This window comes from Pseudopipra pipra, chromosome 2 (genome assembly GCF_036250125.1).
Source record: "Pseudopipra pipra isolate bDixPip1 chromosome 2, bDixPip1.hap1, whole genome shotgun sequence".
Classification (NCBI taxonomy): domain Eukaryota; kingdom Metazoa; phylum Chordata; class Aves; order Passeriformes; family Pipridae; genus Pseudopipra; species Pseudopipra pipra.
The window spans coordinates 115,408,285-115,427,920 of record NC_087550.1 but is presented as its reverse complement, the minus strand read 5'-3'; the positions used below and the strand labels follow the sequence as shown (position 1 = coordinate 115,427,920).

The 19,636-nt window shown below is 40.8% G+C and overlaps 1 protein-coding gene across 3 annotated transcripts in view; it reads right to left on the bottom strand.

The window, feature by feature from the left end:
* The window catches only part of DSCAM (DS cell adhesion molecule), a 443,293-nt gene that overhangs the window by 362,558 nt on the left and 61,099 nt on the right, over positions 1–19,636 (bottom strand). For all 3 annotated transcript variants that reach the window (XM_064647059.1, XM_064647061.1, XM_064647060.1), the window contains exons 2-3: positions 16,963–17,280; positions 12,574–12,720 (exon numbers count right to left, since the gene is read on the bottom strand). In XM_064647059.1, the coding sequence (XP_064503129.1) occupies positions 12,574–12,720; positions 16,963–17,280 (465 nt within the window). The remainder of the gene's footprint in view (positions 1–12,573; positions 12,721–16,962; positions 17,281–19,636) is intronic.

Below are 19,636 nucleotides of genomic sequence, written 5' to 3'. Positions count from 1 at the left end.
ATTTTCAATTCTGCTGCACATAAAGATTTTTATGCTTGTTGAAACTCCTGCACTCCTGTGAAATTATACATTAACAATTTATTTTACAGAAATGTTTTGCTTTCAGAACACGCTGACTACAATGCCTATTTCTTTGTATAGAATATATCTATATAATTTTATTAATAGCTTTAAATCTTTATACCGTTTTGTACATTTAAGGGATCAGGGTTACTACAGCATAGTTGTGTATTTCTACATAGTAATTTTTAGCATTTCAGTTGGCGCCATTATTTTATATTTTTGTCTCAGAAACACCTCCTAGTTTTTAAACAAATGCATTTCTCATCAGTTTTCTGTGAAAAACAGCTTTAAATTGGAAGGGAAAATGGAGCACATGGAAGGATTCTCTGTCCTCAGCACTGAGAAAGAACTTTTACAGGCACAAAACAAATGTAAGTCTAAAAGAACAGAGGCAAATATTTGTTACATGATTATCACTCAGGTACTGCCTGGAGGATCAGCTGCAAGAGAAATATCAGAAGAAAAAGCTGTTATTTTTGTATGGTTTATATCTCTCTAAAGAATAAGATGTGGGTTTACTAAACAATGGTATTTCAGTCATACAGTTGGGCAAGATGTTTTATAAACTGAGGGCAGTAAAAAAAAAAATTAAATCTCTGCTGCTAGAAAATTAGAATCTATTTGTCTCTTTGCTAGTTCAAAAATTAAATTAATCTCCACAGCTGAACCCCAACGTTTTTTTCTGAGCGTGTCAGGAATTTGGTTCTGTGTTTTAATGGAGAAAGGAAGGAAAAAAAAGGGGGAAAAAAAAGTCCCTAGGCATGCAATTGAAAAACAGGAGTGGTGTATGTCAGCTCTGTTTTCCCTGCTGGAATATGTAATCCCTGAACAGAGCCTGGCCTGACCTTCCACAAGTAGCAGGGCAATTGTTCCTGGGGATTTTGTGAATATCACTATCCATTTGCAAAGAAAGCCACGGATGAAAAGAGAAAAATGAATTTGAATTTGCAGCGAAAATGAGCATCCAGCACAGGGCTGTCCCCCGGCTGGAAGAGAGCCAGACTTGATCCCCGGGCAGGGAGCCAAGGAGACATCCCTGCCCTGGTGCACGACCAAGTTCTGCAGCTGGAGAGTGAAGCTGGGACAGAGGAGGGACCTCTGCACCATCTTCAGGGGAGATAAAGATATAAAGATGCCAAGGTGTTAATTTTACTGTCCTTTTTTTGCTACCAGCCCAGAAGCAGAGCAGCAGTAAAGTTTTGCATGGGGAAGCTGTACAGGATAATCCCTCCAGGCCACCACAAGGAAGAATAAATCCTTCTGAGCAGGAGTGAAACCAAAACATAGAGCTGAAACCACAAAAACACACGTGGGATGTACCTCTGAACTCACAATTCCTCGCAGTCCTCTCAAATGTCAAATTACCCCACCTTGAGGTACCCTTTTAGTTCATAAAATATGCTGAGTTGGAAGGGACCCACAAGGATCATCGAGTCCAACCCTCAGCCCTGCACGAGACCATCCCCAAGAGTCACACCCTGTGCCTGAGAGCATCATCCCAATGCTCCTTGTGCTCTGGCAGCCTTGGTGCTGTGCCCACTGCCCTGGGGAACCTGTTCAGTGCCCAACCACCCTCTGGGGGAAGAACCTTTTCCTGAGATCCAGCCCAAACCTCCCCTGACACAACTTCAGGCCATTCCCTCAGGTCCTGTCACTGGTCACCCCAGGGATGAGATCAGTGCCTGCCCCTCCCCTGCCCCTCCCGAGGAAGTTGTTCTCCAAGGCTGCACCTGATCACTGTGCAGCCTGACAGAGCAGGCTGGGAAACATTTCCTCCTGGCAGTGATGTTCACTGGCCACATCTGTGAGGCAGAGGTGGGTGTCAGCCCCAGGGAGGAAGATCTGGCCCAGGCTGGGGGGAGTTTAGCCCTCACATCAGGGCTCATCCCCCAGCCACGCTGCTGCACGAGGGCTCAGCAAGAGCATCCTCTCACCTGAGATGTCAGCAGAGCCAGCATGAATTTTTAACTCACTCCTCTGTTCACCGAAGCAGCAGCTGCTTTCGGTCCAATTCACTGCACAAGATGTGCAATCTTAAGTTTTACGCCGAGGTGAAATCCCCACATTAATTCATATTGAGTGCACACAACAGTCGGTGAGGAATTGGCAGCGTGGAGAGAGAGAGACAGAGAGAGAGAGAGAAAAGGGGAATTTCTGGGATCAAAACTGAATTAGCTACTTCGAAATGACTTCTGAGTGTTCCATGAAGGTGCCCAAACAAACAGAGGGCCGCTCAGACGGCAGCAGGGGAAAGGAAACTTGCAGGCACAGAAAGGGACACGACGAGGCAGGAAAGAATAAGTGGCCATGGATATGTACCTACACCCTTCATTTCATGAGCCCATAATTCTCCCTGGCAGCTGCATGATTAATTCAAAGATTATTGATTTTCTTTTTTTTTCTTTCTTGCTCAATCCTGTTGACCTGCTTTTGTTGACAGGGCTGTGTGGATCCCACTGCTCTGGCATCACGTCGGGCTCCGTGGCCCTCAGCAAACATTTCAGCTCATTCGACACCAACGGTGCTCAAGTGCATGGTAAGAACACGCAGAATTTATTTCAAACCAAGCAAACGTGAGCAGACAAACTGATAAGCTACTTCTGCTGTGAAAAATACCTGTAATTGTAATTATAAAGCAATTTTGATGGCGATGGTGACATCTCAGTAGTTCTGTCTTTCTTCTGTACTCTCACTTTTGTGAAAGAATCACTGGCTTTAAGTTTTCTGGATATTTTGGTACAGCAACATAAAATGTTTAGCCTTTGCATCCACCACCTTTTGCAGCAGGACAGAGCATCTGTCCCTGTGCAGTTACACAGGTCAAACTCACACACCAGATCACAGGCTTTAAAAACTCACTTATTCTAACTAAAAGGTCACTTGGCCTTCATTGTAACCTTCCTCCAAAGAGAAAACATACATGCAATTAAAATACACCTTTACAGTTTAGCAAATCAGGCACAACATTGATGTCACAGCAAATGAAACAATCTCCACCAGAGATATATTTCCACTTCTTTCTAATGAGTCATTCTTCTAACGAGCCTTTCAATTAAAACTGGACTCCCAACAGGGAAGACAAACCAAATAAGCACCTGTATGGCCATGTACAGCCCTAAAAAAATGTGGATTTATCAACTGAATAGCACCGTGCTCCACAAGGTTGTTTTAGTTGAAATCGGTGACTTATTACAACACACAAGACTAGAATATTTCTGTTTCTTCTAGATGTCACCTGTAAGTATGTCTGCTGTCACCATTCTTCTAGATGTTACCTGTAAGTATCTCCTTGGTGTTAAAAAGTCTTTGGTTATTAAAAATAACCTAAAAAACCCACAGCTGGTGGCAGTTTTGCCATTCTAGTCCTCTCAGAGTGCAGCTAAACCACATACACAGGCAGAAGCTGCATGGTATAAAGAATTCCCAGTAGCAAGGCACAAACTCATTAAAATGGATCTCATGCATCAATTTTGTCCCCTCATATCAAACCTGTCAGAGCTCATTGGCTGTTTGCTCAGGTTAGACAGAGTTTTGATGGGAAACCTCAAGCATACAGTGGCTTAACGTGGTCACCTGCTTATCCACTGCCTTCAGGAAGGTGACAAGATCACAAGCTACTGGCAGAGCAGATTTATAAGGAAGAAGACAATGCTGCAATCACTATTTATTTCACAAAGCAAAAAAATTAAAATAAATAACAAAATCAGACCTAAAACCAGCACACTGATTCGTCAAAATGTGTTCCTGCTCTTAGAATTTTGATGCCAAATCTGAGCCTTGCTGTCTGCAAAGTCACCCCCCTCCCAAAAAAAAAAATCCTGCAGTCAAACCAAAGCAATAAAAATACTGCTTGAAATATTTAAGAAAAAGTAGATGAACCAAAAACTGCCTGAAGAATCATAAACAAAGAGGGAAGACAAAATGGAAAAATGTTGAGTGAGCACCTGTGAAGGTTAGCAGTCAGTCTGCTCTAATTTCACCTTTAATAAAGATCTGGTAAACATCCAGCTAATTAAAATGCAGGCCATATTTATTTGAAGGTTTTGCAAAACCCCAGAGAGAATTAATATTACAGGAAGCGTGGGGGCTAGAAAAAGCTGGCCAGATGATAAAATGGGATTCAGCCAGGAAAATGAAAGAAATTTCAAGTACATCTGGGGAGAAAATAATGTGACACAGATATTTCCAGTGAAAGGCTAACTGTGTCACTGGATTCAACCATGCTGAAAGAAACCTCTTCATGACTGGCAACATCAATAACAAGGTGGTAAAACAGAACAGTTTGGGCATCAGATTGGATAATGTTATGCATGGTCCAACACACCCTCAGGCCCAGAGAGAGATGTGATAAGTGCCCATATATATGTATATGTATCTGTATACACACACTGATGGATACAGAGAGGGAAAGGGAGAGCAAGGCATATTTTATATAAAAAAAAAAATAATTAAATTGAAGTCTTAACAGAGAATACAGAGTTGCAATCTCCCCCTCTCTCTCTCTTTAATTCACAAGGCAAAAGCAATTCTAAAGAGGGCCTGAATCCAATCAAGTTTTTCACATGCTTTAATTTAAGTAGACAGAAAAATAAATTGAAGAGTTGAGATAAAAAATAGAGAAAGAGCACTAGGGGGTTGTTGGGTTTGGTTTTGGGTTTTTCAGTTGGTTTTGAAGTGAGTAGAGGAAAAGAATCCCTTCCAGTGATGGAAATGGAGGGCTGTCCAAAACTGAGCAGCAACAGAAGGGGGGGAAAAATTATGATACACTTGTCTCTTAGACATGCTTCATTACTGAAATGCCAAAGCCACTATTTGTGAATCCCATTAGTAATTAAAAGTTCTGGATATAGTGAGACAGAGCAAATTTTGGCTTTCTGCACTTTAAGCACCGAGACACCCCACCCAAAGACACTTTTCTCCTTCATCTCTTACAAACAGCCACCACTGTTCCATGCTGTCAGAACAGCCAGAACACCCAGTCACACCGAGGAAAATCTGCAAGTTCCCTCCACAGGAAAATAAGAGTTTCCTTGATATTAACACCTCCATTCCACAAGCTGATTAAAGGATCAGAAACCACTCCTATATATAGCAGGATAGCATCGCTCACTTTCCTCTGTGACATCAAAATGTGATTCTTTGACATGTGGATCAGATGTTTTCCACCTTCATCCCTTCGAGTCACTCCAAACACCCGCCTCCCACAAAGCTGCTGAAATCCTTGCATCCACTGCTAAGGATACCACAGCTGCAATTTTTAAATTATCCACCTGATCAAAATACTCCAATGTAGAGGAGTAGGAAGCAAGCAGAGAGTAGCCAGAGGAAAGGTCACAGAGTCATAGAATCATTTAGGTTGGAAAAGAGCTCTAAGACCATTGAGTCCAACCATTAACCCAGCACTGCCACGTCCACCACCAAACCACGTCCCAAAGTGCCACGTCCACAGGGGTTTTTAGCATTTCCAGGGCCAGTGATTTCACCACTTCCCCGGGAAACCTGTTCTGGCCACCCTTTCAGTGAGGAAATCTTTCCTAATATCCAATCTAAACCTCCCCTGGCACAACTTGAGGCCATTTCCTCTTGTCCTATCACTCGTTACCTGGGCGAAGAGACCGACCCCCACCTCACTACAACTTCCTTCAATGAGCAGTTTTAAATGCATCTCCTTGCTCAGGTACATTTTTAGTTTACAATGAGACAGAGTGCAAAAAATGTTTGCACAAGCAAGAAGTGCTAAGTTTTTAGCATTTCCACTTTTTGGTACTATAAGAGACACTGTCCTCTTAAAAGAGCAGAGCTCTCAGGAAAAATGGGGAAAACCGTCCTTTTGTTAAATAATGTAGGAAATAACTTCTTCCTGGGTCCCTTAGGAAAATAACCTTGCTGAAAGGGAAAGTGAGGAAGCAATATATTGTCTTTGGAGATGGGCAAGTGCACTTCACAAGTCTTCAAGAAGCCTGGAAAACACATTACTGTAACAGCAAACCTGCAGCCTGACCTGAGCATGGCTGAATGCTACTCACAGCAGCTTTCCAGGGAGTCAAGGAAGTTCAGCAGATGGAGGGGTTTGATTGCTGTACTTTTTACCAAAACATTCTGTGCTGCCACAACTTTGAGCAGCAGAAGTAAACCTCACTGACAAATTTCTGGTAGAAGGTAGTTTACATCCAGAATTTTTTTTTATTTTATTTATGTTCAAATACCTAAGCATAAAAAAATTGTCCTCTTCATCAGGCTCCAGCTGGAAGCAGGAGAAATCTTGCATCTAGAGCATACAGTGGCACAGGGTGAAATGTATGCTGAATGCCTGTTTTTTGGCGACTCTGGTTAAGCACTGATGTCAAACTGAAGCAAGAAAGATCATAGCTCATGACTAGACACAATTGCAATCAAAGGGCTGGACTTCATCCTTGTGATCATCAACAGCAATCTCATTCTGATCACAGGACTCTGCACACAGGACCACTCTGCATAAAGAGATATTTTTTTTCCCTTCCTGTAAGTACAAACCTCTTGGCTGAAAAAACAGTGATTGCTCTGTGTGAGCTGAACCTCTGCTGTAATCTCCAAACCCCAGCACAAACTGCAGTGCTGTATTTCAGATATCACCACGTGATAACTACTGGCAAACACTGACTGCTTGACTGGCAACTGCAGCAGTTCAGAAAAGCCCTTTTGTGCACAAAGAGATCTAGGAGCCCCTGAGCCTTTTAAAGACAAGACTTGAGGAACTGTGTGTAAATAAATAATGCAATTCATTACATCAAATGTAGGTCACTGTACATCAGTGACACTTCTCAAGCCATGGTCCAGTGTGACTAATTCCTGGCTGATGGGAAGTACCGTGGCTGGAAGGCTCATCTGCTGTCACCAGCACATCAGTCACAGCCCTTCAGGGAACTCTGTTCCACCCGTGCTCACCCACCTTCCCTCAGAGCTGCCATTCCTTCAGTGCAGCATTAAATATGCTGCTGTGCACAGTCCATATTATCTGTCTCTCTCCTTTTCTATGTTTTTTTTTTTAAGCAGTCACACTCCATGTATAAATAAGATTCTTGCATGGTATGTCATTGGATGGGAAAATGGGAACTTGGAGAGGTCAGGGCACGAACCTATTCATGATCCTGCTCTTGGCACTGAGCTATTCAGACACACAGAAAAACTCCAAATCCCTTGCAGTTATCAGCATCAGGATAGGAGGGATTCATAACAGAAGTACAGTACGTAGTGACAGACCCACCTTAATTCCTCAGCCTTTCTCTTTGTTTACAGCTCTTCTCCGTTCTGCTCTTTTCTCTCTGCTGATCCCTGGACACTGACCTTCAGTTTTAGCAACCCTTTTCTGCCCTCCTTCCCCTACAGCCACACCCATCCTTTGCTCTCTCTGGGACTAATTAAGACATGGATGGACTCTGCCCTCTGTTTTCACCCAGGCAAAGCAGAACCAGCAATTATTTTACCTTCCTTTCTAGCCCAGCTTCACTGTTCTGTGTGTGAAGAAGGAATGAACCAAGCACTGGACTCCCATCTGCCTTGCACTTGCTCAGTGGGAGCAGAAGCACAATCCGTGGCACTTTTCTCCACTATTGTCTCTTGATTTTATGGCTGTTATTACAAAAATATTCTTTGCTGCACCCTTTGGTCCTGCAGGACCTTGGCTGTTGTCGGCGGTTCCAAGGTCAACACAAACCTTATTCCAAAAGCCTCTTTCTTTGGGAATGCTTTGTGAAGGAAAGCTGTAAGAGGGAAAGGAAGCTTTTGAGCAAGATTTACGCAGCTATCCATCACAGTGCTCTAGGAGGATTTAAGCTTTTATGTTTAGTGTCATCTAATGAAAACACATAAGAGCTGGTTACCGATCTGAGAGAACACTGCACATCATTACTCTTCCTGTTATAATTCAAATGAACTTCGGATTCAGTCTCAGGTCCACTGACAGTATCAAATTCTTTAGAATAAAGTAGGATCTTCAGAAGAGATCTTGAAGTGCCAGCTGCAGAGGTTGGTACAGTAGCAAACCTGCACTTTGTGAGCCCCTTGAGACTTCTCAGCACTACCATCAGTCCTTCTATTTTGCTGACACCTCACAGCTTCTTAGGCAACACAGGCACCTTCTGCATGGTTTGACTGCTTTTGCTAGAGGACACAAAGAGGCAAATACAACACACTTGATGCATCTGGAGCAGACTGACAACTGCCAAGGTCTGCTGCTGTCCTTCTCTGTCAGAGAGTTTGTAACAATTATTATTCAAAATGGAGCTTTCCAGTATGAAAATATTTCTGGGTATTTGCTGTTGGAGGCCGGGGCTTTCCACTTTTCCTCTAGATAAATTCATCCAAATAACTGGGTTTGCCTTGCTTTAAAAATCTTTTTTTTCTTTTTTTGCTACCTTGGCACCAGAGGACACCCTGAAAAAGCTTTTTGGCCTCAGATTTGCTGCCACATGGAAAAGACAAAGTGTAGGAGCAAAACCCCAATTATGTAGCTGTTCCCCTGAGAGACAGACAAGCACATGCACACCTTTTCAGTCTGCAGCTGTCCTTGCACATGGAGACTTCATAAAAATTGGTTTTTTCTGCCTCCAAACGTGGGCACCTTCCCGTTTATTGAACATGGAGCCTGACCTAGTGGGATATTCCTTGGAAATGCTCCAGCAATGGGTCTTAATATGTTTCAACTCCCAATTACTTTACAATAACCTGGAGGCATGACATAAAATTGCAGCCAGGAAACAGAAGATGTTTTTGCCCAGCTCTATTTTTTCCACACTTTGATCACTGTGGACATCACTGTGCTCTCTGAAAATTAAGCATACAGACAAAAGCAGTTATACTCAGAAAATATAATCCTGCTTTAACCAAGGAATAACCTTCCTAAACACTCTTTCTAAAAGGGTGGGATATTTTTACATTATTATAAAAGTAAAACCACTGCTTTTCTTGTTTGTTGGTTTGGTTTTTGTTTTTTCTTTTTTGTTTTGTTTTGTTTAAAATTTTACATGTATATAAAAAGAGAGCTGATATCTAGATCAGTAACAGCTCCAATAAAGGATTCTGGTTCATCTACAGATCTCTCTATCCTAGTAGTCAGAATTGCACTACAGGTAGACAGGTATATGAAATATTTACTCTAAATTTTTCTTGAAAATATTGCATTGGGTTTTAAATCATGCAGAAAAGAAAAAAAAATACTCTCTGTTGGTCCACTTGCTTATAAAGCTTTCCCACTGAAAAGCTTCCCTATTTCTCGTCATAGGGTGTTTCCCTTTCCCTGCTGTAAGGTTTAAGCTTCCTGGGCTAGTTGTGTCTTCCATTTTAAATGGATATATCATCCCAATGAAAATCATGGATGTATAATGAATGCTGTGGGTTGGAAGGGACCTTAAAGATCATCCTGTCCCACCCCCTGCCGTGGGCAGGGACACCTTCCACTAACCCAGGTTGCTCCAAGTCCCTTCCAGCCTGGCCTTGGACACTTCCAGGGATGGGGAATCCACATCTTCTCTGGGCAACCTGTGCCAGGGCCTCCCCACCCTCAGAGGGAAAAATTTCTTCCTAATATCTAATCTAACCCCACTCTCTGTCAGTTTGAAGCCATTTCCCCTTATTCTGTCACTACCTGCTCTTGTAAACAGTCTCTCTCCATCCTTCTGGTAGCTCCACTCAGAGCTACTGTTCTTCTCATCTTGATCCTCTTCCCCACCTTTTTTTATTCTTTGCTTTTTCTTATCATTCCACAAATACTACCTTGTTTTCCCAAAAAAGTCTCGTCCACCTCAAGCCATGGAAACCATCATTCTCCAAGTGTGTATCTTTTTATATTCTCGCTCTTTCACGGCAGAGGTTTTTTTCCCTCAAGGTGACTCTCATTTTTGCTGATGCTAATGAATAATCAATAAATCAGTTACATTAAGAAACAAGAAGAAAACAAATCAGGACTTGATATTTCCAATATTTAATGGTGAAATTAAAATCACACCACAGATCTGGTCTAGCACATAGAAAAAAAAAACAACCACCAAACATGCAAGCAGGGGCTGCATAAGCAAGAATATGCATTTCCTTGGAATATTGATCCTTAGGGAAACAGCTCAATAGCCATGTTATGTCTTGCATCCTATTCATCAGCACTGGCATTCTAAGACAGGCTTGATCAATACCTCTCATTTGGGTTCATGGCCAGATTATTGCAAAATTGATTATGGGCAAAACTCAAGCCAGTTGTTTTATGAAACACGTGTGGGTTGGGGTTTTTAAATGCTCTCACTATTAAGCTGCTGTTACAGAGCATTAAATGGTGAACAAACAAATCTTGCCATCCCTGTGGTTAAAGCAGAGCAATGTTCTCCTGCCTCCCTCCTGCCCTTGCATGACAGGTAGCACTGACCTGTCATCTAACCTGTGATTTCATCTCTGAGACTAAATCTCTTCCGTGACATGACCCAATGTGATAAACTGAGATTTTTAATAGCTTTGGTTGTAATGAATTATGTTTTATTTCCATTTAGGGTTCTGCCAACTGCAGAATTAAGGGATTGTGAGATAATTAGAAACTTGTTAAAGTTTGTAATAGATATTTTATGATGCTAGCCTGGTCAACCACAGCCAGAAGTTGCATTAAGGAAAGTAAATTATTAGATTTAGGTCGATATAGTTAAATGTTATTACACACTTTTATCCCCCAAAAGTTTAGGGTTAAAACCAATATAATCCACTCAAAATAAAATTGTCTATAAGTAGAAGCCATGGTGGTCTGCAGAACTGCCATATTTTCTTCCCTAAAGAAGGGATTACAGAGACCCGTGTGCCCTACTCCTGATTCCAGGGGGAAGGGCAGGACTGAGCCACCCAGGGATATCACAAAGGTACAAGGTATTAATGTTCAGCTCGAAAAAAAAATCAGATTGAGAGGATACAATCTATGTTGACCGAGGAAATATGCATTTTTTCTTATAATTCATAATGAACAAACTTAAAAAAAAATAAAAATTAAGGTAGTTAACCACACAGACATACACTTTTTTTTCTCCAGGCAACACTCACACATACAGATATATGTGCATCATGTAGCAGTCTATTTTAAGATGAAGGAAAATAAGCACATCCATCCACTGTTGCATTAAATAATCATAGTTTTGATAATCCTAAGCATATTTCTGTATCATTATTTAGAGAATAATGGAAAGCTTATTTGTGTATTTAAATACAAATCTGACTTGTGTTGGCTGAAGTGTTGGTGAGTCCTACAATTCAGGTATTACAGACCTCTTTGAGAGAACACACTCCATTTCAGTTGCTTAATGACAAAAATAATATTTCCTATTAAAATCCAAGAGCATAATAAGGAAGAGAATTCACCAAGCCTAAACAGTAAACCAATAATACAGAACAACTGCTCATCAGTTACATGGTACTTAAAATATCTACCAAATCCTTAGAAAGCTCTTTGAAATACATTTTTTGAAAAAGTAGAACAAGGTGATGTCAGGAATCAATAAAATACAGAGAGAAATGAAATCTATAATATGAGTCACATAGAGACATAAATATTTCCATCAATGCCACGTTTGTCAGAAAGAAAAGATCATTAATATCCTGAGGATGTTACAAAAACATTTCCACACACTGAAGGATCATAAACACAAATATATTCTTAAATATATTCTGCAGCAACATTTAATTCCAACTGGTTTTTTTCCATTCTGCATCACTCTGGACCGACACATTTCCAATTTCTTCACACATAAATCATTTGTACAGGTGACAACAGCAGCATGTGTGTAATACATAGAATTTAGGTATGTAGTATACTGAAAATAGTCTTCCTACGTTCTCCTTCTCCCATGAATTTCTTAGAATGTTTGTGCTTTAAAACATTAGATATTCTTTGCCTGAATTCCCTGTACTTCCTGAGAAATGCCTCACATTTCCTCACTTTGCCAGTAAATAGATTAATGCACATAACTGCTTTAGTATAGATTGTTTCACTTCAATATGTTCAGATTATGGCACTGTGCTTAAGCCTCCAGTGTTATCTGTGAAGATATCTGAGATTAAAATGCTGTGAAAGTATAAATATCAATTACATACCTCATTTAAACATAACCAAACAAATTTAGACTCTGGGTTTCTCCTAATCCATGAGTAGCATTACGAGTGGAAAAAAAACAATTACAACCCAGCACATGTTTTGTGACACTCAAATTTCTTCGGCACGTGGGAGCTCTTTATCAAAGTTAAAACACAAAACCACTGCCACAGCACCAGAAGGCTGGGTTTGTGTCTGGTATAAAACAAAAACCACGTTATTTTTTCCCCCAAGCAGGGCTGTCTAAAGCCTTCACGTCACACACCCAGTCACAGGGATGCAGCAACGCTGAAGTGCAAGGATGACATCCCGTCCAGCTATAACTGAATCCAAGGAAACATCAGGCATTTGGGGAGGGGGGAATCATCCAGAAACATCCCTGCCAGTGCCAGCTGGGAAGGAAAACTGTAAGAGCTTACCTGAGACAAGCGAGACTGTGTCTTTCTCCCATGAGACAACAGTGATGTATGCCTCCACAGAGGAGGGGATAATGCACTTGAACACTGCTACATTGCCTCTCATGGCTTTCTGGTCCTCCACACGGACTGTATAGGGTTCCCGTAAAACTGGAGGGGGGAAAAAGAGGTGCCATTAAACAAGTTGCCACCGCACGTCTCGTCTCATCCCTTTCTTCAGTCAGTTTTGCAGATCCCCCCCGAGAAGGTGACTCAAGCTGTGAGCTCTTCTGCCTCAGTAAATGACACCATTTCGCAAAGTTAACATCTGAAAGCATTCCCAGAGCTTTTTTTTTCCTCAAAATCTGCGTTTCACCATTCCTGTGCCCTTCCCCCACCTCATCCTGGGGGCGAGGAGAAAGGTTGGGGTAAGAACTGTGTGTTGACGGGGGTAAATGGTGTTATCCCTTCTGTTAACTTGTCTAGTTTCTTGTGCCACATTTCCCTTCACGAAGGGTTTTCTGCCCTATCAAAGAGCACGAGGAACATGCAGGCTCTGTGTGTGAATTAGACATCCAGAGGGGAGAAGAGAAGGTCAGTGTCATTTAGGATTTTGAAGAAGTGAGAAGCAAAGGAGAAAATCAATGGAGGTGACAGCAAGAGAAAAACCAAAGTGTCTCAGAAACACAGAGAAATGAGAGTACGAAAGGTAAGAGCTACACTGGATTGACCAGCCCTGAAAGAAATCAGATAATGGTAAGAGAACAGAAACAAAACCATGATTGCAGCAAGTAAAAACGTGTTACATTAAAAACCAGCACGATTCAAAAAACACTTAGGTCCAGACTTATTTGTCTTGCATCTGAAAGAAATAATTTAATGAACAGAGAGAAAAAAGCACAACTGGATGGACAAAGAGGATAAAAGCACAACTGGAGAAATCCTAATATTGCTGGGATGATATGGAGCTGCATTGTGTAGGAGAATGGAAAGAAGGAAAATCCTGGCTTGGAAATAATTCCATGAAGAGTGAGGGATGAAAATTTCTGTGAGCAACAGTTGATGGAGAAGGTGGTAGAGCAGGGAAGAAACAGATGTTGTCCACTACAACATATAAATAAATGGGTAAGACAGGACAGGCAAAGCCAGTAAATCCTTTTCAGAGTTTACAAAAGCATTTCTATACAGCAGGAGCACTGGAATTTTTAAGAGTCAGCCCCATTTACAATATATTTCATGAAAAAAAGGCAGAGTACTGAGATGTAACTGTAGTCTTCACAAATGGAAACAGCATCAAGTTTTCAGGTCCAGTGCTACCACTGCAAGAAGGAAGAATGAAGTTCTCCACCCCAAACATTGCTATAACAATATAACTGTTAGAAGCCCTAACTAAAAAAATAAATGTAATAAAAATAAATTCAATTAAAAATTAAATATCTTTTTAAAAAGAAATAAATTCCATTTTCTATTATAAGAAAGGCACTACTAGTTTTTAAAAAGTAATTTATTTTTAATCAAAGGTTAAGATTCTTAACCCTGCTGTAAGTGTTGAACTTGTATTTGAAACACTTCAATGCAGTGACTTTACAACAGTGGCTGCCCTGTGATGAAGCAGCCCCCTAATCTTGTTCTACACCGAGGGAATGGCACATAGATCATCTTAATGAGGCTGACTTTTGTCTAAGGCTCCTGCTTCAGCCATCATTTACAGAACAGGCCTGTTTAGCAGCAATGTCCTAACACACTGCTAAAGGTATTTGTACCTTTCAGACCAGTTGGCCATTTTGAAAATCTGCCCAAATACAGAAACCATGTGGGGCACAAAAACTGGAAAGAGGTTTATTCACATCCTCGCTTAAAAAAATTTACATTATTGTGATTTACGAGGCCCCTCAGCTATTTCCAGATTGTAGTTTTGAGAGTTCCCATGAATAAATTGCTGATTTTTACTTCTTTCAATTTTTTTTTTTTTTTTTTTTTTTAAATCCCAGGTCCCCAGGTCATTAATTTATATGAGAACTTCTTGGCTAAAAAATATACTCTTCCCTGCCATGACTGCACAGGGAAGCTTGAAGACAAAAAGGAGATATTCACCTTTAATCCCATGTGGGACAGGCCTGGAAGAGGGTTGGGTTTGGGTTCATTGGTAGGGGGATTATGTCTTTGGAGGGGTTGGGGATATGTGTTGCACTACATGCAAAATTACATGAAAAAACACAATTACAGTAATTTGTGAGCTGGAACTCTTGTATCTGCTTCCCATATCCTTGGGGAAACAGGTAAATGAGGCTCAGACTTTCTCCAGCCAACTGTGAGAATGGGCAGAGCTGTGCTAGTCTTTGTGCTAGGAACAGAAGCTCCACAAACCTTCTGCATTTTTAGGAAACCCTGTTGCTGTTGGAGGGGCACTGGAAGCAGGAGGAGATAGAGAAGGGATTAGAAAAGGCCCCTCCAAAATCATGCTAATTAGGGCCAATCTGAAATAGTGTTCAGATTTCACATGAAAGTACCACATTAACAAATGAAATTCATAATTTCACATTTTAGCAGCACAGGGGTTATCACCTGAACATAAAATACACTTACTGCTATGCACAGAAGGCTCTCAAAATTGTGTTTTGCTATGAATGAGGGATTACACAAGCCTTTGGAAAAGATGTTTGCTAATAACTATTGTCTGCCATCATGCACAATGAGAGCTCTGACACACAGTACCAGTTCACATGAAGGAAAGGGACTTGTTTAACTTGTTATCCAAACCTCAGATTAACTGAGAAATTGAGTCAAATGGAGAAATGAGCGGTAGAAGTTTAAAAAAGGGAAAGAAAAGAGGTAAAGGGACATTTCTGACTTGGCCACAATAAAAAAATTGTTAACTTATGAGTCAAGCAGCTACAGCTGCTACTGCAAAGCCCTGTTTTGAGGTCCTTTTTCTATTTGCAAAGCTTATTGCTCAAACAGAGGGAGAAGATTTCTTTTGAGGTTCCATGGATTGATGGGTCACTGCTGGGCAGCAAACAGAGCTACATCCTGTGATCCCTGTCATCTGCTTTACACCTAAAGGAACACCAAGCAAGTCATTGCAATTCTTAACCTCCTTTACATCACTTTTAGTTTATCTAAGAAATAGAAAAATTAGAAACTAATACTGGGGGGGGGGGAAATTATGCCCAAAAGATGTTCAAAATTGAGATACACAAACAAATCCACACATGAAAAAAGTATATTATGCTGTCTCTAAATATAATCCTTACAGACAACTTGTCCACAAATCCATGAAAGTAAAACCAAAAGCACAAAAACCAGAAGTGAGTTTCAACCATTAAGTTGGTTACAATGTGTTCTTATGAATCTTTGATTTTTCAAGCTTTTCTTTGTGGACAACTGAACATTTTCATAAGGAACACGGACCATTATGGAAAGTCCCTATATATGTAGCATGATAACTTGCTTCTTGTGCAAGAAAACCCACTTTTCTAGGCTAAAATTTTAATGAGACATGAATTTCATGGAAACCTGGTTTTTATTCTTGCCTCCCCATTGTCTACCAGCTACAGATCTCTGAATGTTAATTTATTGTTAAGAACAAGAGAATACATTTTCCTATTTAAAAAGAAAGTCACAGGCAAATCTACTTGCTAAGTGTCCACGGTTCTCCCTGTGAAATTCCTGTGAAGAGATATCTCCAAAGGAAAAATAATTCTCTTGTGGGAAAAGCCAAGCTTAGCTCCACCAACAACAAAGAGGTTCCAAGGATTTGCATTTGCCAAGGGTCAGCTCCCAGACTACTTTTTGTTTGTTTGTTTGTTTGAATATTTTAATTAACTGAAGTGGGTAGACAAAAATCTTCAAAAACAACGCAATCATGTGTTTATGTGTTGTAACAAAAGGCCTGATTTTGATCCCACTCTAATTCTCCACTGGCTGACCCAGCCAGTAGAGAAAACAGATGCAAAACCATTGCGCTCATTTGCATCTTTCAGCTTAAAGAGGAAGCAATGCCTGTGGACCTACAGCAGTTGCTGAATCATTGCACAGGACACAAGTTTTTCCTCTCAAAATAGAGCACAAGTGACTACAAGGAAATGAGAAGGGATGTGATTGGGCAAATATCCCTCTTTTCTTCCAGCCCCTGTACAAAATAACCAAGGACTCATCTTTTTCCTTCATAGCTCTTTAATGTGTGAGCATGGTCTGGTTTCATTATCAGTTAGTTTTTCCTTATACTTTTAATCCCAAAAATAATTCAAACTAAGGAGGAAAGAATCCAGTATTTTACTGAATATTGTTAAGAGTTCAGAGGTTACCCTTCTGTCCATTCTCCCTCGATTTACAGCTGCTGCTGCCCTTTGAAACACCGAAATTTCCCCCCTCCTCAAGCCCCTTCGAACCCAAATAAAAGACAGTACTTACCAGCCTTAATGTGAACATCCTGACTCCTGATTTTCCCTGAAGGATTTTCAGCTGTGCAATAGTAAGTGTTATCATGGATTAAGTTATTAAAGCTTGAAGGAGGGAAGGGGAAAATTTGGAGAGTGCCATTGGGGTGGACGTGGCGGATCCCTGGGACATCGTAGATCTCCTCGCCCGTCGCTAGGTACCATCTGAGCGTCACAGGGGGGATCCCTGCAGCTGGACAGGGGACCAGTGTCCCTGTGGTGCTGGCAAACACTACCTCTTGCAGAGATGCATTGACAAAGTATAGACTGGCGTGTAGCTCTTCACTGAAAACTGCAAGACAAAAAAATAAAAAAAAAAAAAGAGAGAGAGAAGAAACGTTGAAAATCGAAGGAATTTTTTTCGGCCGCGCGCGAAATAATTCGGCGCCGAAATCAAATGTGATGCCCGGGGAAGGTAATCAAAGCATCTGGATCCTAAGGTGAGCTCTAATAGAATGTTCCTTGTTTTCAAAGGAAATATCACCAGATTAAACACACTAAGTGTAGGTAAAACGAGAAACTCCTTTCAGTGTAAACTGATGCAGGCCCGTTCGCTTTTGCATTCGCTGGTGCAGCACTCTTTGTGAGCCCAGCAAAAATCTAGTAATCTACTTCTATGACATTTCTAGCAACTAAATTTCTGCCTGGAACACAGGCATTTTCTGTTAGCATCTCTAAATTTATTTCTACAGTCTTACCGTGGCAAAAATGACGCATAAAGTAATAAAAAGAACTGAGCAAACGGTGGAAAAAATCCCCATAATTCCTCAGTTATAATACATACCTATACTTAATACAGATGCAGGTTAATAATAGATTATATCACTCGGTCAGATCTTTCTAACAAAGACCTATAAACCTGGGTACAAAGCATGATAATCTTGGTTCTGCCACCCATGTGACTGCAGTTCCCCTCCCAGCCTGAAACTGTGGATTCTATTACGCTGAAAAAAGTCTGTACTGGTCAGAACATAAGATTAGCCCTCATTCCTCTGAACACTCCTGCCATGGGTTATTCTGTTGTTACCCAGAGGGCTTGAAAGTTCCAGGTGGCTTGAAGGTTTCCCAATATTTCATCCAAAGTACCTTCCTAACCTTCTCTTTCTGAGAGCATATCAGCATAACAAGATTTTTGTTTTCCAGTAAATGAGAGGATACATTCCAATACCACCACCCTGCTTCACATTTCCTAATAGTGAAAACATGACAGTTTATCTTGACACAAACACAGAAACTTGGATATTTCACTATATCTCAAAAGCATTAGATTCTGACATGATTTTCTAAATCAAGTCTGGTAAGGATTAAGTTTCTGAAAAGGTGACCATAGTGCAACAAACCCCAGTGAGCATCAGTGGGATGTATTTGAGTTTAGCCTTCATTGGCACAAGGTGGATTCTCTTATCCTGCAGAAAGCACTTGTTATTTATCCTGCATAAAGAACTTGCAATCCCAATCCTAAATCATGAAGTGCCTTGTCTACCTCTGTCTCTTATGGTAACCTGGAGCACAAAATAAGCTGTTTTGTCCTTCTCTCTTTTGATATTTTGAGAACATATAAGGCGGGAAGATGTTGTCCTCTAAATGTCATCTTGATATTGACCATCAGGAGAGACTCAAAAGAGAGAAAAACTAGCTCTGGGAATCCCCAGAAATAGAAAAGTAAGAGAGACACTCCCCAGTAAGTAAAGATGTCTGGCATGCAGGAGACAGACAGATAAATGAGCACCACAGAGAAGGATGAAAGGCACTTGGAGACTCAGAAAGGAGGAATTTCAAGCACTGGAGCTGAGCCCCTGCATATAGATAAAACAGGTGCTACTACAGAATAAAGTCCCTTGCATAAAAACAAATTCTACCTAGTTGGTGCAACCCCAGGAGAAAGGTGGGTACCTGGAAAACAAAAATAGTCACAATAGGACTAAGCCCGGGAAGAAGCAGGACTGAATAAGATGGTGCCACTTTTACATAATCACATTTCTAATTATAGTTGTACTTTGAAGCAGAGAACAGTATTGTTTGTAACATAATAGAGAACTAAAAAAAAAAAGAAAGAATTTGGCATTGTTCATCTGCTGTTCAAGCCATTCTCCACAAATACAAATGAAACAATCAACAGGGCACTTTAATTTCCATTGGCCAACAAGACAGTCGTGTAGAAGTAATAAACACAGCTCGCATTTGCCAACTTTTATTATGCTGTACTGCTTCTTAACACATATTCAAGCAAAACCAGTAGGTTCCCTGGCCAAGAACAAAGAGGTGAATACCACATTAGAAATGCCATAAAATTAGAGAATATCAGGAACTCTGTTTGACACTTCCATAGAATCTAACTTTCTAATCAAATGCAGCACAGCTGAACTAGAGACTCGTACCAGCAGCACATAACAATGAATTTTTCCAGCTGCTTTGCATCCCCTGTAGAAGCTTTCACTACTTTTGACAAACTTTCCATCCATCAGCCTATATAATAGTGCTTCTTTTTAAAACAGCAGCTGCTGCACATTCATCTTAATGGCAGCCACAAACACACCAAGATCCCTGGAAAATAATTGTAGTGCTCTAATGCACACACATAAACACGGAGCTGACAATCCAGATGCATTTTATGGTGGAAAACACTGTGTAAGATACTTGGATGCATT